Source organism: Pseudopipra pipra, chromosome 5, assembly GCF_036250125.1.
Source record: "Pseudopipra pipra isolate bDixPip1 chromosome 5, bDixPip1.hap1, whole genome shotgun sequence".
Taxonomy (NCBI): domain Eukaryota; kingdom Metazoa; phylum Chordata; class Aves; order Passeriformes; family Pipridae; genus Pseudopipra; species Pseudopipra pipra.
Window position 1 is genome coordinate 6,537,389 of NC_087553.1, and position 24,793 is coordinate 6,562,181.

General features: G+C 46.4%; 1 protein-coding gene across 4 annotated transcripts in view; it reads left to right on the top strand.

Annotated features, from left to right (window-relative positions):
• ARHGEF5 (Rho guanine nucleotide exchange factor 5) overlaps window positions 1-24,017 on the top strand; it is a 36,443-nt gene extending 12,426 nt beyond the window's left edge. For 2 of the 4 annotated variants that reach the window (XM_064654287.1, XM_064654285.1), the window contains exons 2-15: window positions 7,168-10,714; window positions 12,184-12,265; window positions 12,639-12,703; window positions 12,984-13,243; window positions 14,102-14,262; window positions 15,133-15,285; window positions 16,670-16,799; window positions 18,107-18,181; window positions 19,926-20,015; window positions 20,328-20,482; window positions 21,150-21,311; window positions 21,676-21,746; window positions 22,083-22,187; window positions 22,387-24,017. In XM_064654287.1, the coding sequence (XP_064510357.1) occupies window positions 7,180-10,714; window positions 12,184-12,265; window positions 12,639-12,703; window positions 12,984-13,243; window positions 14,102-14,262; window positions 15,133-15,285; window positions 16,670-16,799; window positions 18,107-18,181; window positions 19,926-20,015; window positions 20,328-20,482; window positions 21,150-21,311; window positions 21,676-21,746; window positions 22,083-22,187; window positions 22,387-22,541 (5,199 nt within the window). In that variant the 5' untranslated portion in view covers window positions 7,168-7,179 and the 3' untranslated portion in view covers window positions 22,542-24,017. Of the gene's footprint in view, window positions 1-7,164; window positions 10,715-12,183; window positions 12,266-12,638; window positions 12,704-12,983; window positions 13,244-14,101; window positions 14,263-15,132; window positions 15,286-16,669; window positions 16,800-18,106; window positions 18,182-19,925; window positions 20,016-20,327; window positions 20,483-21,149; window positions 21,312-21,675; window positions 21,747-22,082; window positions 22,188-22,386 lie in introns of all 4 variants that reach the window. The other 2 variants (XM_064654286.1, XM_064654284.1) reach the window with 1 other exon arrangement.
• The last annotated feature ends 776 nt before the right edge of the window (window positions 24,018-24,793 follow it).

Genomic DNA, 24,793 nt, shown 5'->3' on the forward strand with positions numbered 1-24,793 from the left:
TGCTGTCACCAGCATGGTATGATATACGAGTGCAGTTTTGTGGGTATTTTAGGAATTTTTTTGGTTGCATCATCTGCAGCTTTATCATCTGTCCTGTGGGGCTCTGACAGCTACCAGAAATCTTACTGTTTCCGAGGTTGGCTGTGAAAGAGGTTATATTACGTGTTTGCCAAGAAAATCAGGTGGGTAACTTCAGAGGCCCTCTGTGCAGGGGAGGACAGTTTGTCCCAGTTCAGTTTGCTGAATATTGTCCCTCGTTATCTGTAGGTTCACTGGGTACAGGTAACGTGACAACAGCTGTGCTCAGCAATGGTTCCACTGTGCAGTCTGGGCAAGGCCAGGCTTTCAAGTGCGTTTCCAAGTCCTTTGATGTTTTAATGGCATTTGCATGTGTCAAAATGGTTTGGTGCAAACATTAGCATTCTTTAATCTGAGACTCAAAAACAGCAGCGTGGGATTCTGGCTCATGCTTCTGTAGCGTAGTGAGAGACTGTGAGATTTCTGCTTCTGACTGGAGAGTCTCTCTCATGCAGGTCCTGAATCATTCTGCTCAGAGAGGAACTGGGAACTCCTTGAATTTGTAGCAAACATGCCATCTAGGAATGTGTACAGCATGTTGCTGGCACCCACAACTGCATAAAAAAGTAGGAAAGTTATTTGGGAAGTCCTTTTGTGCCCCAGATGTTTCTGTCAGTTGTCTCTCCATCCCCAGGGTTTGTAGAGAGACCTGCACGGAGCAACTTGCAGTGACTCAGTACATTGCTTTCCCTGTGGGAATTTTGCTATCCACCTAGTGGTGTCAATAGTCTTTCTACCAAGCTCAAGCAGTAAGAACCATACCCTGTTCTTGTTTACTCTCGTACTAGAAAGTATGCAGAATATCTAGAAGACTACTGCAGAATATCAAGACTCACTCATTACTTCTATGAATATAAACTTAAGCTCTGCTTAGAGTGAACTGGGTTTTTTGCTATACAGGTCACCCCATTTTATCTTAAGAATGAGTCACTTTTATTGCATCTCTGGGAAGTGCAATGTGCAATCCAAGCCACGTTCTTCACTCGCTGTTTGCCAGATGTTCAGTAGCAATTTCCAAGGTGAAATTTTGTTCTACCCAAAATGAGTTTCTTTGACTTTTTTTTTGTTAGCATTAAATACTATAATTTACTTAAATGTAGAAAAGTTATCCTTAATTTTTTTCCCCCAATTAGTGAGTCATTAGATAATTAATAGGCTCCGTGTGTCTTGAGTGAAAGCTGGTGAGATGCTACTGGGTGTGTTAAAACTCGGGCAAACTGCACTGATGTGACCAGGAGGTCTCATTTGCTTTCCTCAAGCTTCAGTAGCAGCTCAGATGCATTTTTCAGCAGACTGGGCGCTATTGGCAGGTTTGTTTTGTTCTTTCCTGCCTAAGACACTTGAGGCAGCTCCTGGTTCTACAGTAGAAGACTCTACATTATTTGGGCTCACACCTTTTAGATCGCCTTTCTTACTCTATACATCCTTTCCTTTAGCAAGCTCCTTCTGCTCTCCAGAGTCCTTCTGCAGTCCAAAGCTGACTCCATGTAACACTATTTCCTTCCTTCATTCTTATCTCCAGTGCCCTGTGTAATCTCTTCCTGAGCTCAAGAGTTTTGACCCCACTCCTTCACCTCCCTCGATGGGTTGTACAGTGATAGAGCAGCCCAGGGTGGTGCGTGAAGACCGGGGACTGTTTCTTTGCAGAGGGCATCTCTCATATGGAGGAAACATCCAGCTGAGAGAAACCTGGCCTAAACACGGCCAGAGTAACTGTGTCAAAAATAAAAATTCAGGCTTGTGGCAAGTTTTGTCTCAGCGCAGTTGCTCCGACCCCTTTTCTGGGTTTCTCACCAAACTGAAATAATGCATGGCCTCCTGGGAGAGAGGGTGCTCTCCTGCACACTAACTCTGGATTTTGTAGGAGACAGGCTGGCTCTGAGCTGCTCCCCAGTGATCCAACTCATAGAATGTTAAGTGGTTGGAAGGGACCTTAAAGTATCACCTAGTTCCAATCCCCCTGCCATGGGTAGGGTCACCTCCCACTAGACCAGGTTGCTCAGACCCTCATCCAACCTGGCCTTGAGCACTTCCAGGAATGGGTCATCCACAGCCTCCCCCAGCAGCCTGTTCCTATGCCTCACCATCCTCACAGTAAAAAATTTGTTCCTAGTATCTCCCCTCCTTTTAAAGTGTACATGAACTGCATGAAGGAGATGGTTAAGCTAAGCTGAAACAGCAGGAAGAGGCTCAGGGCGGCCTTTTTGCGCTTTGAGTGGATGTTAGAGCCAACATGGAGCTCTGTCCCACCTCAGCTGCAGCACTTAAAGCTGGCATTGGCATTTCCACACCAAGCTGTGGCTGTGCCAGCAAGGATATGCCCAAATGATGGACTACTTGGGAAAGCCTTTAATATCAGTGTCCTTGCCCACGCCGCCCAGAGGTTGTCGTGAATGGCCTCCTCATGGACAGAAGCTCGCTGCTGCCTTGAGGCAATAAAGGAGATCCATGGAGAAGAGCTCAGGATGCACCGAGCAGCTGCCCAGCGGATGCGGAGCGTCCCTGGCTCATCCCGGCGTCACAGGGCAGGATTTTCTGTGCTGGGAGCGTGTTTGCAGCAGCCTGGGCGTGTGGGCTGTCCTGGTGCCTGCGGCAGGGGAGCAGGATGGGGAGCAGGATGGGGAGTGGGGGCAGAGGGCGGCCGGGCGGCTCCCAGCACCACGCGAGCAGGCCGAGGGTGGCAGAGGGAAAGCTACGGCTCTCCCCGGTTTTGGAGGAGGAGGATCTCAGGGCTCCACTTGTGTGCAGCCTTGTTTCCTGGCTGGTTGCAGGGCTTGTCTGTGCATGATAGCACTTGTTATTGCTCCTTTCTTGTTTGTTGGAGAAGGGGGGAGGGAAGGTGAGATACTTTCTATTTAAAACCAGAAGTGTTTGTCATCTCCTTCCAGGTGAATTAACCCACACTGGAAGGAAGTACAACATTCATGGTGCCTTTTGTAATCTGGGAAAGCTGTGGATTGATGTGTGCATCATCGCAGGAATTGCTTTGTTCACTCCTGCTTTCACTTCTGTTCTGCTTACCTGGCCACTCTCTGCACCCTTCCCCTCTCAAATTTTGTGCTTCTGACTGCAGTAGGGCCAAGCATTGCCCCTTTGTTTTCATGCTGGCATGTGGCCAGCAGCTCTCATGTCATTGCAGCTTGCAGTGGGTTTGTACACCCAGAGTCACTCACAGGTTAGATACCTGTGAGCTGAAGTCTGGGGTTTCCAGGCACTCTTGGGAGGCTTTATCTCAACAGGGCACAACAGATCACCTCATTTCACAAACAGAACACATGAGGGAATGATGGCAAGCTCAACATCTCATCCAGAAAGAGCTGTGAAAGATCAGAAAGCCCCAAAAGTGGAAACAGTGAAGTATGTGTGAAAGCTGGTGTAGCCTGGTAGAAGCTGGCAGTTGCTAGATAGGTTCATGTATGCTCATCTGTCATTGGCCCTACTGAAAATGCTGATTGAAGGTTTACTGTGGCTCGCTGAGCTCCCTGGGGTCTCCTGGGCCCTCCTCTGATGGAGCTGACTGCAGTAGGAGCATAACATGGCAGAGCTCCGTAGGCATTCTCTTCTGGTAATTACTGGGGCTCTTGTATATAGACTGCAGGTGCTGTCAGTCTTGTTTTATTATTTCCTCTTCCATCTCCATGAAATCCTTACTCCAGACATCTGTGTCTTTTGCTATGGTGCACCCAGCCTTCAAGCAGGAGCTTAACTGTTTCCCTGACTAGATGCTTAATTCCTCCCCCACTGTCTCTGCAGAAGGTTTGCCTGCTCCTTCTCTTGCTTCACTTCCCAAAGCTTCTCTCTTGCTCTCCCTGAGGTGTGCAAAACACCTGGCAGTAATATGATGAGACAAATCTCACTTGGCAGCTTCCAGTGTTGATGTGCTGTGCACCTCCCTCTACCCTGTCTCCCAGTATTATCATGGAATTGCTCCAAATGCAGCTTTAAACTTGTCCTTTCACCTGTCCAAATCCCTTGCAACAGAGCCATGGAAGTGGAAACTGGGCTTTTAAGCTTAATAAGAGGATATTCAGTGTTGTGTACATCAGCAGAGTGAGTAAGACTTCTTCTGCCCCTCACAGAGTGTGGGCTTGAGTTTGAGGGTCTTACTATTCAGGCCTTTATGAGCAATCCTGTCTTTAGTAGTAGCAGACCTTCCTTAGCCATAAGCTTGTGTCCAAGACTACCTGAATCCCTAAACAGTCTCCCTGCTCCTGGGGAATCCGTTTTTGGAAACTGTCTCTGTTAGGCGTGACGAGTGTTACTTTTCTGGTTGTGTAGCAGGGGAGACTCAGGTGAGGTAGCCAGGAATGCTGAGAGCATTGGAGCACAAGAGTGATCTGATGCCATTGTGAAACCTTTGTTAAAGGAGGGGGTACATTTAATTGTACCTGTTGGGGACGTTAAAGTTGATCCTGCCTTGGACAAGGTGGTCGTTCACAAGTTTATGACCCTGCTGCTATCTGTGCTCTGCCAAACCCTCTTGTGTCTGTGCTGGAGATTCTTCCTGACTGTCCTACAGCTTCCCACGGGTTTCAAAAGACTGTTTAGCAGCACCCAAGTAGTTCAGTACCAGCTGACAGCAGTAAGATGTGGTGGAAGCCCTGTGGGAATTTCCTGAATGGACATATGTCTTTGAAATATACTGTTTGTTGAAATTATAACTATTTACAACTACTCACCACTTGGAAGGGGAAAATCCAAATTGTGGAAACATCCCAGTTTTGGCCTGGTTTTGCAAGGAGGACTGTATTTTCAATATAAACAAAAATTAAAGATTACATGAGAAAAAACATGCAGGAACAAAGTTAACTGATGAATTAACTCAATTTTTTCCTAATTTTTTTTTTTAAAGCGTTGGGGTTGTTCAGTCTGGAGAAGAGAAGGCTCTGGGTGAGACCTTAGAGCCCATTCCAGTACCTGAGGGGGCTTGCAAAAACAAAGGAGAGTGACTTTTTACAGGGGCGGTAGTGATAGGACAAGGGGGAATGGTTTTAAACCAAAAAGGGAGAGATTTAGATTAGCTATTATGAAGAAATGCTTCCCTGTGAGGGTGGGGAGGCCCTGGCACAGGTTGCCCAGAGAAGCTGTGGCTGCCCCATCCCTGGGTATGTTCAAGGCCAGGTTGGATGGGGCTCTGAGCAACCTGGGATAGTGGAAGCTGTCCCTGCCCATGGCAGGGGGGTTGAAAAGTGATCATCCTTAAGGTCCCTTCCAATCCAAGCCATTTTATAATTCTGTGATGACAGTCCCTGTGATTAAGGTGTATCTAATGCTTCAGTTCTGTCTCCAGAGCACGTGCTCATTGCTTTCAGAGCAGATGTTCTGTTTCACTTGACGTAAGGGAAAATAGAAGCTAAACCAGCTTTCAGGCCAGGCGTGCCCTGGCCATGGAGCTAACTGGGACAATTAGTTCAGATGTAATTATGCCCTTACTGCTTTTACTTTCTGTGTGGGATCAGAGGTTGTTACTTGTGACTATAGAGCCACTCTAGCACAAGGAAATCACTGTTGATCTCAAAGATTTCTCTTTCAATGCAGAGAATTTCCTTTATCTCTGAGTCTCCCAAGTTAAAATTGTTACACATTCCCCCTCCCTCCACAACAGCAGGTGAAACTCTGGACAAAAATGCTAGTCTTAAAACTTATGGAAATTAGGAATGCCAGAGAGTGAGAAAGTATACAGATTTGGTTGTCTGTTTTGAGGAAGAATGAGAACCTCTTTTTTGCCTGAGCTTTGTGAATGGCAGAGCCAGGCATTGGGGCTTTTTTTTGGTCACTTAACAGCTGACAGGCTTTTACCTGAAGAAATGTGAAATGGTTTCTCTGACCAAAAGATGCAGAACTATGGATTTGTGTCTGGAAACTTCAACACCTCTAAGATAGAGTGAAGGAGGAGTACACTGAAGCTTTATTCAGGGGGAAGTCTGGCTGTGGCTGCACATTGCAGCAGATCCTTCAGGGCTAAATTGCAAGCTCTGGTATGTGTGCAAGGGGACCCAGTGTATGGGAGGCAGCCCAAAGCAGCACTCCATAGGCCATTTCTGATAAGCAGGGGATAGAGAATAGAGAAGACAGGCTGGAACACTAGAGAATATGTCCCAAAGGTAGAAGAAAAGGGAAACCTCCGTGAGGGTTTCTCTCTTTCTCGTGTTTTTTCAGGTAGGGATTGTGGGTCATGGCATAGGTAGAAGGCAGAAAGATAAAAGTGGTGAATCAGATTCTTCCGTTCTTTTCACAGACATATCCCAAATGTACATTCCCTAGTGCTTTGTCATGTCTGAACTTCAAATGCAATACTGGATGGGAAATTCCACTGTATCCTTTGGGAAACTGTCCAGCAGTCCTGCGATGGCATTTCCCCCTCCTTCCATAAATGATGATGTAGTTTCTCTTTGTGGTCTGCAGATATGTCCACACATACCAGAGTTACTCCTCTCAACCCATGTGGTTTACAGCCTTCAAATATCTTGTGTCTTGTGTCATGTCCTAGTTATTTGTTAATCAAATTGTTACATTCCTATGTCTTGTTAATCAGTTTCTGTGATGATTTGCAATAAGGTCCTGTGTTGCACAGACATACACAGAGATCTGTAAAGAGGCATCAGCTCCAAAGAACAGGCCTTTCCCTGTTGAAATCAGAGAGATTTTTAAGACTCAACTAGAAGAGGCCCCACAAAACTTAGTGGAGATTTTTGATAATTTTCTTGTTCTCTGAATGCCTTCTGGTATCCCCTTTTGGGTCTGAGATAACTCACCTTTCATAAGTTGCACTGCAGCCATGGCAGAGATCAGCATCTCTCCTCTCTGACCAAAGTCACTTCCTGGAGTTGCACGTAAAACTAAAAAGACACCAGAGGTATTTTTATGGTTTTATAACCAAAATATGGTTTTATTTTGGTGTTACTCATACTGCAAGCTTACCTCAGGTGCTTGCCTACTCTCAGTCTTCGTATTTGTTTCCCAACTCTTATCACCCACTAGGTATGCAGGTTGGGTTTTGGTTTTTTTCTCAGCTGCACTAGAACCAGTGAATTAGATTGATTGTATCATTCTGTTGTAGTAACAGAAAAATGCATTTCTGTTTAGCAGGATGTGTCACTGATGGAGTTTGAAGAAACAAGTGAGGGAGGCACCACTCCCCCAGGAGCCAGCAGCACCCCTGGGGAAGCTTGGGATTCTACAGCAGTTGGAGGAGAGCACCATGCCACTCACACACCAGCCAAAATGAGCACCAGCCCGTCGAGCTCTGCACAGGGAGCAGAGCTCAGCACTCCTGAGGACTGCCTTTCTGCTCCAGGGAAAGCAGCAGAGATGCTGGGCAGACCCTCTAACCCTATGCAAGAAGTGCCAGCAGGACTGGAACAAGAGCAGGGGGATGCAGAGCCTGAAAAGGGACTCTCAGAATGGGAAGGAGAAATGCCTTTAGAGGAGGGTGGACTAGATTATTCTCTGAAACATAAGCAATTAGAGGAAGCTGACCTGGAAAGCAACCAGGACTTTTCCTCTCACAGCACGGTTCAGGATGAGCTGGCCCCTGGCAGCCCCATCCTGCAGGCTGTGAACCTCAGCACTGAGTTTTCTCAATGCCAGGCAGAACTGGCTTTTCCTGGCTCAGACCCTCAAGCCCAGCAACCAAAATCTTCTTTGGCTGATGCCATTTCCTCTCAGAGAGAGACACCTAAGTGCTTTTTGGTGTGTAAAACTGTTTCAGAGGGACATTATAAGGGCAAACCGTTTCTGGATAACATCTCCAAGGATTCTCTGCAGGAGGTTGATGGTGCTGCAGAGCAGAAGCAAAGCAGCAAAAAGGTGGCACCAGCACCTGACGAACAGCCTACATCAGAGGAAGCAGTAGGAGACACAGCTAAACCTTACACTTCTGAAGATGTTAAGGAAAGCCTAAGAGCACCCCAGAGTTTGGAAGAGAATACAGAGTCTTTCTCTTCCCATCAGTTGTCTTCCACCTTAACATGTGACAGCCAAGTAAGTTCACTACAAGCAGAAGGAAACATAACTGGTGAAACAAGGAATGCCAGCATGGTCAAAGACCAGGGAACAGTAATGGTTCCTAAAGAAAACTCACCTACTTCCAAATGCCTTCATCTAGAAGATGATCATGGAAAAACAGAGGGGAGACCTGCCCCTTCAGCAGAGAGAGCCTTCCAAGTAAAGAGTACTGCTAAAAGGAGTGAGGAAGTGAGTGCTTCACAGCATAAGGAGCCAGCAGAGGAGGAGGCAGCATCTGAACTTCAGCAGGAAGAGGAGAAGAAAGAGTGCAAAGAGCAGAATCTGCCAGAAGAAGGAAAATCTTTGGAGCCCAAAGATCAGAAAAACAAGCAACAAAATGGGCAGGAACAATTGCAGAGGGAAGAGCTCAGAGTGGAGGAAGAGCTCAAACTAGAGGCTCTATCATCAGCTTTTGGGTCAGAGATATCTTCTGTTCCCAGGTATAAGGTGGATGTGTGTGGTTTGGAGAATGTTTCCTTAGCTGAGCAAAGGGGATCAGCATTTCCTCCTGGGGAACCTGTCTGTGTGGATCCTGGTGAAGATGTGCTGCTGAAAGCTTGTGTCACAGAAGCAGGTTCTGGATGTCAGGCACCTGCTGTCAGCTCTCTGTCTTCGAATAACCTGAACCCAGGGGGTGAAGCTCCACAAACATGCCGTGTCTCTGACCAGTCGGAAGACCTAGAAGACTCTGGCCGCTTTTCCATCGGTGCTCAGGATCTTGGAGAAGCTCACTGGGATGATAAGACAAGACTGGGCAGGGAGAACGAGCACAGTGATGGGCATGGAAAAGCTGTCCAGAGGTTTGATAAAAGAGAGGCACCTCTCCATGGAGGAGTGGCAGCACCTTCTGGTGCAGAGAACTCAGAGGCTTCTGTTCCAGCACACCCTTCCTCTGGTAGTAATAACTTGGAGTCACCTGATCCCAGAGATTCTCATCCCGCTACAGGAAAAGCTGAGCTTCCGGACTTCATTCCAGCTTTGCCCTCAGAGCTCACCTCAGTGGCTTCACCGTCTGGCCCACAGAAGGAGGGTGCCAGAGCAGCCTCTGTGACCCCCCAGGACTGTCCTGGCACCAGCCGAAATGAGCTGCCAGACTCTGCAGGGAAGCCACCCAACCAAGCTGCTCCCATACAAGTGTGGGACCCAACACCAGGGCAAACTGCTGCTCTAAGTACAGATCCAGGGGAGGCCAAGGCTTTCCATGAAATCCTTACTTCCAAGGAAGGTTTTCATGAAGACCTTAGTGGCCCATCTTCTTTCTCTGTAATATACACGAGCTCTCCTCCTTTAGAAGAGAGCCTTCCTGGGGATAGGAGGTCTGTGGTTAGCATTGCAGGGCCTCTGGAACCATCCCAAACACCAGGAAGGACTTCCACTCCCCTGAACCACCCAGAGACAATTCAGCAGAACTCCCCCGAAAAAAGTGCCATTATGCAGGGAAAAGAAACAGGAGCAAATGTGGGTCATACAGCACAAGAAATGCCTTTGTTTGATCAGCCTGACTGCAGTTTAGACCAAAAAGAGCTCGGATCCAGAATTTCCAGTGTCCTGAGCACCCTAACTTGGCCCTCTGAAGAAGATACGGTCCTTGCTGTGAACCAGGAAGAACAACCTCTGTCCCCTGTGTCCCACTCAAGCCTACCTCTGGTATCTGAGCCTGATGCCAAACAGCTTCCTCAGCCTCCTTCCCATGTCCAAAGGCCCACTCAAGCTCAGGCCCCTGCACTTAATGCAAATCACCTTGTCCCACCTTCAGCCCCCGAATGTTCCCAGCCACTGGCTCCTGGACCATACTCCAGGCCACACCTCAACTGTGCTATGGACCATAATAGGTTAGGAGCCATTCACCCTGCCATAAGCCATCCTCTCCAGACTGCTGCCTCTGGGTCCCATTCCAACTCTGTGGCCTCTGCTTCTGATGGAGAAAGTCTAGCAGAGAAGGATGGCCTTGTACCAGTAACTGGGGAGTGGGATCTCGGTGACTCAGGTACCCACGATACGGAGACTTCCGATGACTCAGGGGTCAGTTTGTTGGCCAAAAGCTTTTCTGCTGTTGGAAGTGAAATGCTGGTTGGCTGCTCTGACACCAGTCCTGAAACAGCAGACCAGCACATGGATATAGAAAGTGGAAAATCCTCACCTGACCACCCTAATTGGCCCTCGTTGGAAGGCTTGTTAGCATCCACAGACTCCAAGAGCAGAGACTCTGCACAGCTCCTTCCAATGCTTGCATTCACCAACCCAATCCACTTTCTCCAGCTTAGCCCTCCATCACCACCAACCACCAGAACGACCTGCCAGGAAGAGGAGCTGCCATGGGAGCAACCCTCAGGCATCTTCGGTGTGGACACAAAGCACGTCCAGACTCCACGGGCAGTCACAGAGAAAACAGAACGAGAGAGGAGGGTCGAGCAAAGGCTGGAAGGAGGGGAACATCAGCCAAAGGAAGAAGTGGCCAAACATGCACCCTTGGAAAAATCATCAAGTTGGCCAGACAAGAAGAAGATGGGGGTGGTTGCACAGGAGCCAGCAGCCAACCAAGAGAACCCGATTAGACGCCGAGTGAAAAGCAAGGACTGGCACCGCCAGGGCCTGAAGAGGATGTCAGTACCACCAGACATCTTGCAGGGTGAGTCCTCTCTTCCCTTTCCCTTCCCTGCCACTGCCCCAACTCATTGCAGTTCCCAAAAACATAGGATTAAATTAAACAGGCGGTCTGACAGAGAGGCACGAGCGCTGAGAGCTTAGTGTTGCTCTTGTGCCTTTCTGGTCATATTCCTCATTCCATGCAGCCCGTTCTGTCCTGTCCCGAGCTCCCCCTTCCCAGCTCTTCCCTCCCTGTAACAGCCCCTTTCCAAGCAGTAAGGAAGAGTCATGCACACACCCTCAGCAGCCCATATCTGTTATCACTTGTTTATTTACTGCCTCCCTTTATTTTGCAACTGACACTTTTAGGTTCCAATCTGACCTTCTGAAAAACATGATTTTACTGTGAAGGCAGGATTTGAGGTTACAGATAAGAAAGCAAATTTGTCAAACCCAAGGTCCCAGCTTGCATAGAATCCAATCACTGATGTCACAAAGTGGAAAATATGCATCTTCTCTTGTGCAACTCATTTAAACAGTACCTTCTATCAGGATGCATGTCTGTTCTTTATTATTATATCTGACATGAGCTTTAAACATAGTTGCTTCTTTTCAACTCTTGCTTAGTTTATTTTTCAAGCTCCTTAACATGCTGGATTTTTGGCACAGAGGAAAAGGAGGGGAGTGTGGAGGGGTATAAAAGGTTTGGCAGAACTTGAATCAAACTTGTTCGTGTGTTTGACTTGTAAATTCTTGGTTCTGAATTTTAAAACATTCAAGGCAATGGTACTGTCTTTCCTCCAGCCCATACCTGCAGCCTAGTCTTTGGGCTTTCTTCCCCCTTCTGCTTCCAATGAATTTATATTTAGAATTTCTCCACACCTTATTTGATTAAATCCCTCACAAACCAAAAGAAAAAGCCATACTTTCTGCATTTGACATAAACAGATGACTCAAGCAGCAGTTTTGAATGCCCACATATAAATGTGAGAACTGGATTACAACATTCATTGTCAGGCCATATCCCTTTTAAGACTCTTCACAGGAGTGATTTTGTTAGACATTCAGCATTTCTGCCCCAGAGTCACTGAGGGTTTTTGGGGCTCAACATCTACAAAAGAAAGTCTTGGGACCTTCAGACCTGCTTAGTGACTTTGGGTCCATTGATCTGAAAAGGTAAAGACTGCACCAAATAGGGCCTGCAGGCAGTGTCTTTGCTCAGACAACTGGAGACAGAAGCTCTCAGGGTTACTGTCACAGCCTAAAGCATCAGCCTTTGTCTTTGTGTGAGAAATAGATGTGGCTCACAGATGTTAAGTGTAAGCAGTGGCAAGGATTATTAAAACTAGAATGCTTCTGACCCAGAAATAAATGTCACAAGGGCACCTGTACTCCAGCTCCAGACTGACACTTAGGTGGGGTACAGGTAAGTGGTGTCTGTGAATCATTTGGATTGTAGCTTCACTCTAAAAATGGACTTATGTGTTTACTTTCTAATTGTCTTATATACAGAAGTTTCTTCTGTTCCTTCAGAGGAAGAAGCTCACAAGGCACACAGAGAGCCACCAGTCAGCTCAGAAACAGTTATATTGCGGTAAGTCTCTCAAAGGCCCCTTAGAATTTACCCCCATCTCTGTGCAGCACAGACACCTGACACACTCCATTGTTTCTGAGTTACCAAAGCTGATGATAAGGAGAAGAAAACCGTAAATAAATGCCTTAGGCCTGTGCTTCAGTCTCCCCTCTTGAAGAGGACCCCACTGCAGCAGAAGTATTTCTGTGCCTTAAGGCCAGTGGTTCCATCAAGCCAAACTTTGCCCTTTGTTAAGTAGAGCATGTGGAACTTGAGCTTGTTGGAAAGAGAGAGGTCCTTGTTGTGACAGACCAGTTTCTGAGGTTTGGATAAGCCATCTCTGGTACTGTGCTCTTCATTCACTCTTTGTTTTGAAATCCTTATTCCCTAACAGAGAGAAGAAACCTGCAGACACAACAGAGAACTTCAAACGCCGGCACTCCAAGCTGATCAACTCCTGTAAGTACCTTCTGCCACCCCTCTCCTGCTTCATCTCTCACCCTGGCAGTGAGCACAAAGGAGAGGGACTCCTGCCATATGGTAGCAGGGAAGACTACTGGAGTCAGTGAACTCAGAGTCCTGCAGTACACTGGGGCAGCTGGTGAGCTTTGCTTACAGCAAAATGTGTTCCCTTGAATTTGGCTGCCCCAATCTGAGACAGAACAGAGTTTCCTCCAGGTTGAAGCAGAGGGCAAGTAGCTGCTACAGAAAGGATAAATGTATGTGTCTGTCTTCACAGCAAGATTGCTGTATCAGGAGTACAGTGATGTGGTTCTGAACAAGGCCATTCAAAGCCAGAAGAGAGTGGATTATCCAGAGGATATAGAGTCTAGTTTCCCAAGCTCCCCGAGGCTACGGAGGAAAGTGCTGTCTCCCCCGGACTCGTACTTGCAACGTCTGTCAGTCTCATCCAATGCATCCCTCTGGCAGGACATCCCCATGATCCGGGGCAGCAGAATGCTGCTCAATATGTCCCGCGAGGAGCAGAGGCTGCAAGAGGTAAGGGACAGATGGAACAAGATAAATGGATGGTCTGTAGTCCAGAAAGAGTCTCCTGAAGGGGGGATAAAGCAGAGAGCAAAAACCGTGATGTGGGAATGCAGGTGGTTGAATGCAGAGGTCACCTCTACAAGCACTATGGGGCTGTGCTACCAGTATGTGTGCTGAAGTGCCAAACTGTAGAGAAAGCAGCACTGAAGGACAGACTCTTGACCGTATCAGTAACTTCAGGGAAACAGACATGGGGAAATGGGAACAAGATAAAGAGTTCTGAGCATGTTCAATGCAAAAGAGCATATCAAAGTAGACTTGCAGCATTCTCCCACACATAAACTCTTGAGAGATGTTAATAAACCTACAGTAAATTGTATTTCCTTTGGTAGAGTGTTAGCTTACAAAATTCACCTTTGTGAGCTGCAGGGCTGAGAGGGAATAGGAAGATGAGTGGGTTCAACAAAATGGTGCAGAGAAACTGGGTAAGGAAAATAAGAGGAACTGAGCAGTGGATGGGAGGACATAGAGAAAGAGGTGAAAACAACAGCATGGGAGATGTGATGGAGAAAAACATGGATGGTACAGATGCTCGACTTCATGGGAGCATGTAAAATAGGGAACCTTGTGGAAGTGGTGTTAAGGGGAGATAAAATGAGAGCAAGTTTTTGTTTTTAAGTCATGCCACAAGTCTGTTTTGTAAAGAAGGACTATAAAGAAGCACTATATGTAGCGGCACACTTGCCTTTCATTTCTAAAGCCTCTCTTCTGTAATTACGTGCTGGAAGGTTTTCTTCAGTCTCCTCCCCGTAAGATTCCTCACAGACTTGTGCAGTCTACTGATGCTGTGCTCCCTTATCTCCCAAGGCCAAGTTTGAGTTGATAATATCTGAGGCTTCCTACCTGCGCAGTTTGAATGTGGCAGTGGATCACTTCCAGCGATCGGCAGAGCTCCAGGCCATGCTCACCAACCAGGAGCGCCAGTGGCTTTTCTCCCGCCTTTCCGACGTGCGCGATGTCAGTGCCAGGTGAGATGTGGGCCTTTGCTTCCAGGACTAATAGGCACAGGATACTTCCCAGCATTTCCATCAGTAACATTTCTCACTCCTCCCCTCCGTGTTCACTGACCTTCAGGGGAGATACACACACACAGCACTTTGTGATGATGTAACAGCACTGCCTTGAAAGGAACATTTGCCTTTTTGGGTGATGTAAATCCTGGTGTTGAGTCCCAGATATTGTGGCTCAATGGTGCACAGAGATCAAAGTGTTCAAAATGGTACCCACGTGCCATTGGCTTCAGCTAAAATTAAACTTGACTAAGCAGACCCTGTCTCAAACCAGCTCCTGCCAAATACAAGACAAAGAGGCAGCTGCATGAGCCCTGACCAAAAAAAGAAAAAAAAAGAAGGGGGGGGAGATCTAAGTTACAGCCATCATTTGACAGAAACTAATGTGAATCAATTGAGCATAAGTCATGAAAATGTGGACATGACCCCACATGCAAGGAATCCTGTATGTTGTAGGATTCTGTCCTGCTTTTCCTCCTGCAAGGCTTGGCTTGGCATATCAGTAAGCTAGTAAGGGTTGCTGCTACCTTTTTACATTCTACCAGTGGGATTATTCTGGTGATTATTCTTAATTTTCAGTTGGTTGCTGACCATGTGTTAGAAGAATGAGCTCTCACGAATAGAGGGCTTTTGCCTCTGCTTTTTCCTTGCTGACTCCAAGCCCTAAATAGTCATTGTCTACAGACATTATGCTCTCTAGAAGTACAAAGCTGTCTTGTGCTTATCTATGGGCTGACAGGGTTTTGGAGGACTGAGGCCATTCCTGCTTTACTTCAATGACACTGATGTTTCCCTCTCCTTTCATGCCACCACATCCATGTGCTGCAGTTTCCTCTTTGACTTGGAGGAGAAGTTTGAGGAGGACATGTTTACCTTCCATGTGTGTGACGTGGCTCTGAAACATGCCCCGGACTTCCGCAGGGTGTATCTTCCATATGTAACAAACCAGACATACCAGGAGCAAACCTTCCAGCGGTTACTGTAAGTTTTCTCTTCTGTTGCACTCTTCTCCCCTCTTACTTCCTTAAATATTCACTCTTTCCAAAGATGGGGAGCACTGCAGGTACTGGCTATTGACTACAGGCTGCTCTCACCACACCCCCAGAAGGACAGGGAGGGACCTTCTTCCCTTCAGTGGCATTTGGGATAGCAGGACAGAGCTGCTGCAGGCTCTTCTCCCATCGCATTGGAGAGGAAAAGATTAATATGTGATCCAGCTGCAGGCTGTTCTCCGTCTGCCCTCTGCTGAAGAGAGCAAAAATGACTGCCCAGCATAATGGTTTTCAGTCTGTGGTTTCCAGACTGTTAAGAACCAGAAAGTGATAATTTCATGTGAAACTTCCAACCTCATCCACTCTGTGATTCTTTAACTAAAAGACCATGGCTGCTGTCAGTAAGCTTAAGCCAGCTATCCAGGGGTTTTTAAAATGGATTGAAAATCCTGAGGCCAGAGAACACCATCAGGCTCTCTTGCTTTAGGTGATGGAGTGGAACATCTCCCACCCTACTCTTGTGTACCCAGTGAGTGGCACAGCCAGTCATTAATCAGGCATGGGCCTGGTCCTGGGTAAGGTTTCCTTGCCACTTCTGCACTGCTTCCCTTCATAACCACCCCATTCCAGTGAAGCTACAGTGATTCCAGGAGAAGGCAGTGTTCCCAACAGCCTATTCAGGCACGCTCTCTGGGTGCTGCTGCCTGGGAGAGATCTAGTCTCACAATTGATTCCCTTCAGGGAAGGCTCAGTTCCACACATAAAGGACCTCCAGGATATTGTCCAGGACAACGACTACTGGACCTACAACCTTTTTTCCCAGCTCTTCAAGGATATGGGCTTGTCTGTTCAGGAGGCTGGTACCACTCTCATACCTTTAGTCATTTAACTGCTATTGCCCAACATGGACAACTGGAAGGCAGTGGCTGTGTCTAGGAATGTAAGAAAGATGTTAAGGGAGGAAGGCAGCTGCCCTCAAGAGTAGCAAGGAATGGGAAGCAGCTGTTTCCAGACCTTGAACACAGCCCCTGAAGCTGAATCACTCAGTGTAAGGAAAGAATACAAACCACCACTGTCTCCATGAAAGGTGTAGTACTAATAGAAGAATTGAAATGCAGATGTCACTTCTGCCTTTTATTCAAGAGGGCTGTGACAGAAAGAGGAAAGATATAGTAACAGCTGTACTGCCATCCTGTAGCTTTTACAAACCCACACCTGCTCTTCATCAGAGTGGTGCAGTCTCTTGACATCTCTTGCCCCAGGAACAAACCCTGACTGTTGGGAGTTCTCCAACATTCACTGAAATCTGATACTAAGGAGGTTATTTATTTACTCTGATGCCTGGATGTCTTTTTTCTTTACCACTCCCACAGAAATGGAAATGCAGGGTTCCAGCAAGTCCTGGAGAGACTGGAAAGTGATCCAGTATGCCAGCGCCTCTCACTTAAATCCTTCCTCATCCTCCCTTTCCAGCGCATCACTCGACTCAAGCTCCTCCTACAGGTAACTGTGGGGATTCTCTGCTTTCCCTCAGGTTTCCCTCAGGTTTCCACCAAGTTTCCCTCAAGCTATGTCCAGGAGCAGCTGAGGGAGCTGGGGAGGCTCAGGACGGAGAAAAGGAGGCTCAAGGGGGACCTTCTCACTCTCTACAACTACCTGGAGGAGGTTGTAGCCAGGTGGGGGTCGGGCTCTTCTCCCAGGTAACAAATGACAGGATGAAATGAAACAGCCTCGCCAGGGGAGGTTCAGGTTGGACATCAGGAGGAATTTCTTCACAGAAGGGTGGTCAGGCATTGGAAGGGGCTGCCCAGGGAGGTGGTGGAGTCACTGACCCTGGAGGTGTTCAGGAAATGACTCAGTGCTCTGGTCTAGTTGAGCAGGTCAAAGGTTGGACTCAGTCCTGGAGGTCTTTTCCACCCTTAATGATTCTATGTTTCTAAGCTGATCCTTTGTCAAGTCTGAAAGTCACATAAACACGAGGTGGCTCCAAGCACCAGGTGGAAACACTGCACACTGCCCTTCATGTTGCATCTGTGCCAAGTTTGGCAAGATGCTCTAAAGCCATTCTGTTGTGTGCTTTGTGAATATGCCTTTGCAAAAGCAAACCCATGTGTCATGGTACAAGTGCCTGCTGTGCACTAGGCCAGCACCATGAGCTGGATATGTGGATATACTGGATATGCCTGCATGAAGTAGTGCAGTTTGTATATTGTTTAGGACTGTGTTGCAACACTACTTTATTTGTACTCTGATAAATAATGTATGGAGTCTTCTCAGAACATGTTGATTTACATTTTATTGAGCTTTTTTGGCTTTCTGCTAGAAAAATAAAGCAAGGGCTCCTTGGCTGCCCTCTGGAAAGCAGCCTGTCTCTCCTCTTTGCCTGCCATGGCTGACTAATAGGAGCCTTCCAGACAGGGAACCAGCAAGTCCCTAATAAATTAATTTTGAGCTCTTTCTATGAAATTCTTTTTTCTGTGTATTTGAGCCTCTTTTTAACAAGAGAAAGGGACAATTCTGTGCATAAAACCATTTGTGCTTGAGTTAGTGGTTGCTTCCTATGCCATGTAACTTCTATGTGATAGTTAATACAGTTTAGTTTTTCAGGAATATCCTGTTCAATGCGACTTACCAGTGACATTCTGCATCTCAAATTTTTGGCCTTGTTAACTCCATATGTCATAACCTACTTCTGCTTTAGTTTCCCTTGAGACTGGTATCTTGGTGTTCCCTTATTTCTCCTACACTTCACTGATACTTAGGTCCAGCTTTCCCTGTGTGAATTATGAAAAGCATCTTTTCTCACACAGAATATCCTGAAAAGAACTCGACCTGGGTCTGAGGAGGAAGTGCAAGCAACGCAGGCCTACGATGCACTTGAAAAGGTAAGGCTGCCAACTCTTCCTGCAGCCCTGCAGAAAGGGCTCTGGGGGCTTTGGTTGATGGTACCAATAATACAAGTCAAAAATGTTGGGCTCAGCAGTAAAAATATTAGAATTTGTCCAAGGGAGGGCAGCAAAGGTGGTGAAAGAACTAAGAGGGCAAGACTTAGGAGGAGTGACAGGACACTAGGTTTGTTCAGCTCAGAGGAGGCTGAGGGTGACCTCATTGCTGTCTACAACCTCCTCACGACAGGGAGAGGAGAGGGATGTGATGATTTCTTCTCTCTGGATGCAAGGGAATGGCTTAACACTGTGTCATGGGAAATTCAGATTGGATATTAGGATAAAGTTCTTCACAGAGAGGGTGGTAAGCACTGGAACAAGCTCACCAGGGGAGTGATCACGGTCCCAAGCCTGATTGTGTTCAAAAGGTGTTTGGGCAACATTCTTAGATACATGGTTTAACTTGCAGTTTGCCTAGTGTAGAGTCAGGAATTGGACTTGATGATCCTCATGGGTTCCTTGCAACTGAGGATATTCTGTGACTCTCTGCAGCATCACACAGATGTGGCCCAATCCTTTTAATTGATCCTCCCCCTTGTTGAGGGCCCATGTCACTGATCCTCATACATAACAAATTAGTGTGTTCATGTGCAGTGGTAGCTGTGAGCAGAAAACACTAAAGCAGGAGTCAGCTGGGATGCAACTGAACTGGCACCAGTGATACCAAACTACTTTTTTCAGGACTCACTTTTTCCAGTCTCCTAACCAGCCCTTTGTGTTCCTTACTTTTGTCTCTAATTAATGATCAACTCCCATCCTAGTCCTTGCAAGAAAATCCTTCTTTAAATGAAAACAGGGCATTGCTCTGTTGCGTCCCCTCTTCTGTCCTGTTTATTACAGAGGCAAGATTTAAAGTCTTCTGGGACAACTTGTTATCTAAAATCTGTACAGCATCATGCAATGAATGTCTCTAGTGTTCCCCCCCAGTATCCCAAAGTTAAAGCAATGCTTGCCACAGAGATTTCATCTAAAGAATAACTTCCTTAAGAAAGAAGGGTGATCACTGTAGGTGTAGAGAGGCTTAGAATGCTCACTTGGAAAAATACTCACTCTGCTCTGCACTGCTGCAGCCTCACCTCGAGTCCTGTGGGCAATTTAGGGTGACACAGTACAAGAAGAATCTAAAGCTATCAGTGTCCAAAGAAGAGCCACAAAGATGGTGAAGGGCCTGGAGGGGAAGCCATGTGAGGAGTGGCTGAGGTCACTTGGCTTGTTCAGCTGGAGAAGAGGAGGCTGAGGGGAGACCTCACAGCATCTGCAGCTTCCTCACGAGGGGCAGTGAAGGCACAGGCACTGATCTCTGCTCTGTGAGGACCCGAGGGAACGGCTGGAGCTGTGTCAGGGGAGGGTTAGGTTGGACATTGGGAAGAGTTTCTTTACCCAGAGGATGGTTGGGTACTGGAACCCTGAGCAGTGGTCATGGCCCCAAGCCTGCCAGAGTTCAGAAAGTGTTTGGACAACACTCTCAGACACATGATAGGATTCTTGAGGTACCGTGTGCAGGGCCAGGAGCTGGAATCCATCTTTGTGGGTCCCTTCAAACTCAGCATATTCTGTGATTCTATTCTATACTTCTTTTGCAGGAGGATGCCTAAGGGATTGTCACTTATGCTGACTCCTGAGGGCTGGGAGTCGTACTGATCCCACTGCTCCCACCTCACTGATGGTCTCTTTTCCTCTGCAGCTCATCAAGGACTGCAATGAAAATGTCCAGCGCATGAAGAGCACTGAAGAGCTGATCTACCTCAGCCAGAAGATTGAATTTGAGTGCAAGGTGAGCTCATCCATTCCCTGGGCCTTGCTCCAGCCTAATGTATTTTCTGCCTTTCCTCACAAAGCCACTTGCACTTTCTCCTTGTTCTCCTCTCCGATATACACAGAACTGTTGAACCACCTCTTCATCAGTGCTTCCCTGACCCAGTCACTCATGTCAACCTTCAAATAAAGGTGCCTACCACGACTTGCACCTCTCCAACTGGAGAGTTGAAACATTTCCTCAAGAGAAAGGCAAAAATGCAAATCCAAAGCTCACGGACACTCATTTGCTTGTACGTGTTTGACGTAAACGTTCATTTCTGTCCTGCAGATATTCCCACTCATCTCACAGTCGAGGAGACTTGTGAAGTGTGGTGAGTTGACAGCACTGGACTTCAACAACCTAAGTCCAAAATGGAAAGTCACCACCCGGCCCATCTACCTACACCTTTTCAATGACTGCCTGCTCCTGTCTCGGCCGAAGGAGTGAGTGCTTCAACACAATTCTTGCTGCCCCTTCTAATACCTGTCTCTTTTGGGGTCTGTGCTTTGGTGACAGAGTCCTTTCCCTCTGCCTGCCAGCAAGTGGCAGCCTTTGTCAAGGCACTCTCCTATCCCAACCTGATGTGAGTATCATGCAAGTATGTGGAAATTGATAGTCCCAACTCCTAATTACAACATACGATAATATAAAAAGATAGCTTGTGGTCCCTAGTGCAACACTTCTATTCCACCTTTCCATCTCTATAATGTGAAACACTTTAATAATAACCATTTATTCTAGTTTTACTTGGTAAATGATTTCTTCCTACAGGACAGTATGAAGACCAGTGAATGTGCAAATCGCTGGTTTGTCATGAGAGTTGTTTCACTGTGCTGGGGGTTTAGGGGTGGGGGTTTTGCTTCTAAGCTGTAAGCTACCAAATTAAATTCTGACAGGACAGAGCTTATTATTTTTATCCTTTTCATAAAATCCCCTCTTCTCTGGCCTTCTGAGACTTATAGCAAGAATAACACTTGACGTGTCTGAGGCAAATGAAGACTCGTTAAAAGCTTTTTACTTTCCTGACCTCACAAAATAACATGGACTCACTTTGTAACCCTCATCACCTTAAAACTCACAGCTTGTTTTGCTCCTCGCCTTTCCCTGCAGGGGTGGACGTTTCGTCGTGTTCGACCACGCCGCTTTCTCAGATGTGCGTGGGGAGAAGTGTGAGATGAAACTCCACGGAGCAAACAAAAACGTTTTCCGTCTCTTCCTGCTTCAGAATTACCAGGGAAAGAGAGTGGAGTTTTTGTTTCGGACAGACACACAGTAAGAGCTCAAGGTTGCCCTCAACATATCCCGTTACCAGACATCTCCTAGGACGGAGCCTGATGATTGTCCCTCAGCTACCCAAATGCTGACATACCAAATGCAGCTGCTGAGCAGAGGTCTTGAAAAACATCCCCTTGCTATAACTATTTCCTTATGAAGCACCTTCCTTCTCTCTCATCACAACTGCTCACGCAATACTTCCACATTATGTCATACCAAAAATGGGAATTTTTGCCTTTTCCCATCCCCTTTCTCCATTTCCCCAGAGTACCCCCTGAAGCCCCTCCTGTGAGCAAACACCCCCTCCCATGTCAGTCACCAGACTGTTGTCCCTCACATTGAATCCTGTGATGTTTTCCAGCAGTGAGAAGCTGAGGTGGATCTCTGCTTTGGCTCCTCCACGGGGAGAACCAGACCTCCTGGAATGCCCTGGTGAGTCTGCTCTGCTGCCCCCGCAATGGGGGTGGGCTGGCTCAGGGGAGTCACATTCACTGTGAGGTGGAACATCCCAGAATGATTCCAAGGCACAATACTTGAGGGTTTTTTGTAAATAAAGAAGATACTCGTGGGTTTTCCCTCAGTGCCAGGTTGTGCCAGTTATTTTACCTATTTTAACTCCTCATATTAGATGAAGGCCTGTATTGTCCCTTCTGGTTCTCTGCCCTTTAGTGTTTGGGCAGTACCCTATTCCCCACCTCCTCTGTATCTGATGCACACAGGTTTACTGTTGCTTTCTCCTACACCAGTATGATCTTTCCTCCCCTTTAGATGCACCGCAGGTTCAATGCATAAAGACTTACAAGGCTCGGGAAAATGATGAGCTGGCTTTGGAGAAGGCAGATATCATCATGGTTATGCAGTACAGCAACGATGGTGAGCAGAATGAGCAATGGCTGCCTTAAAGTGTTGGATTGAGAGGACAAGGAGACTCTCCATTAGGATGCTTTATTTGGAATCTGAAAGGGGATCTCCTCCTTTGCTCTTAGGGCCTTGTTGGAGGGGGCTTTTGGGGAAGAATGGAAATAAAATTGTGATTCTTTTGCCTCATGTTGTGTTTCTCCCCACACCACAGGATGGATGGAAGGGGTAAAACTTTCAGACCGTGAGAGAGGCTGGTTCCCCTCAGAACACGTGGAGAACATCTCCAGCAAACATGTGCGGCAGAAGAACCTGAAGGAGGAGCAACGTGTGAAGAATGCCAAGCAGCAGGTCTTCTGCAAGAAATAAAGACTCTGTTTGGACCTGTACAGTCTCCCTGCCATGGGGAAGCCATGTTTTTTCTATTGTGCCTCAGAAGAAATGCGTCTGCAAAGAGCATAATACAGCACTTTGACAGAACCAGGTGCTTTTTGCCAAAGAAAGCGGGAATTCAATCAGGAAAAATCACTCACTTCCTCTGTGTCAGCAGGACTATGGCAGCAGGAGGAGGAGTAAAGATTGCATGTATTGCTTGCTTTGTGGTAGTAGGGAGGGACTTAAATCTGACAGAGGTCTGGGATCTGGACTTCTGAAAATATATTCCTGTTTTTGCCACTGACAAGTTGTGGGACCTTATGCAAGTCACTTCAGAGTTCTGCCTCAGTTTTCCCATCTGCGAAATGGGGGGAAGCTCACCTACCTCACTGCATGGTGTGAGGCTAAATTCACTAGTATTAGCAGACTAAGAGCTTTGAGCTCCTGAGAAGGAAGGTGCTAAGTGCAAAGCACAACAGAGTTGAGGAGAGTTTTCCATTTGAATAGCCTCTTGATATTCTTCATGGTGTTGATCTCCATAGTGTAATTTCCACTTAGAACAATTTATGTGTTTGATCATGCAGGTCTACTGGGGTTTAGATAGGCAAATATTTCATTGCACCCAAATTTAACTCGGTCTCAGAGTGCTGTTGAGAGTCCTTGACAGCATGAGAAAATCCACTGGAGTGGAGCAAAGTTTTCAGAAGCCACTATGATGATTTCCCCTCACCTTAAGAGGTATCATGCTGAAGAATCTGCTTCACAAAGGTCACCTCTCTTACGAACAAGTGTCCCACTAAGCTGTCTGAAATGACCTTTTTTTTACTCCGCCTCCCACTCAAAGTAGATCAGTGACTTTTGACAAAGCTTTTTATTATGTGTTGGTACACACCCTGTACAGAATTACCATGACTAAGGCACATGCAATGAAGTGGCACTTTCCTGCTGCTCTTACTCTGATCGCTCATGTGGTATTGCATGCACCATTTTGCACACTTAGGGAGAACACAGATATTTAGCCACTGTAGATAAAGTCAAAGTATGCACCAGGGTCTCTGTTCTTTTTTAGAACTCTCTGGTTTTAAGTCCAGTTTACATGCATTTGTGCAGAACTTGTCTATTTGAGGATATGCCTTCAAGTGTAAAATACTGTTTCTGTGTTAAAAGTGTTTGCGTTCAGCTCAGTCAATGCAAGATCAACTATAAGAATCAATACACCAAGGAAAGCAACGTGTAGCCTTCTTGCATTTAATATATTTGAAGAATTAGTTATCTTCATATTTCCAGCTTTCTGTCTCTGTAACATTCTGCCTTTAAATCCCATTTACATTGTATCTAGTATAGCTTATTACAGCCTATTTATATCAATAATTTTAGCTGGATTAAAAAAAAAAAAGAGTTGCTTTTAGTCTTAATAAACTCATGCACTTCTCCAGTTAAAATAAAAAAACCTTTCTGCTTTCCTCATTACTTCTGTTTTCCTCTCAAATGTAAGTAATTCAGTATTTACTGAATATACATTCAGTATTTTCATTATTTTTTCCCTTTAGCTGTCCTTTCTAAGTCAGTATGAAGTACAAGCAGCTCTCCTTAGCTGAGGCAGTGAGGAAAACTTGCTTTATTAGCACACTCTATGGTTCTTTGGTGTTATCCCCAGCCCTGAAGCTGCTGCAAGTTCCACAATGGTGTTGGTCATCCATATCTCAAGGTAAACTGAAGGGAAGAACTACAGAAACTGGGAGTCCAGCCCATGTTAGCAGTAAGCCAGGAATTATTCAACTGTCTTTTAATCTGTGGTCCAGACAACAATCTACCTACACACTTTTTTCTCCTAGAAGAATTGAAGCTTGCCCTGAGCTAAGAAACAAAGGAAGCCCTACTTCAAACTAAGTGACACAAGAAGGGTTATCATCCTCAACAAGACCCATGAATGTTCAGATCCAGAATGCCTGCTTGTCCCAGGCTGGCATGAATTTATGCAATACCTAAGTCATCAGCATCATCAGTGTCTCCACTAGGATACAAAAAACACTGGGTTGGGATCAGTTCAGCACATGTCTGTGTAAGGTTATCCCATATCCTCATCAGCTTCATCTTGGCTACCTGTACCAAGGAGAAGGCAGCCATAGATACATCAGAAGTCATCTTGTTAAACATTTTAAAAGTCAAGAATTCTTTTTCAACTTTTGCTCTCACAAAACAAGCAGGCAGATTGCTCATTAGAACCTCCCAACGGGGCATCTACA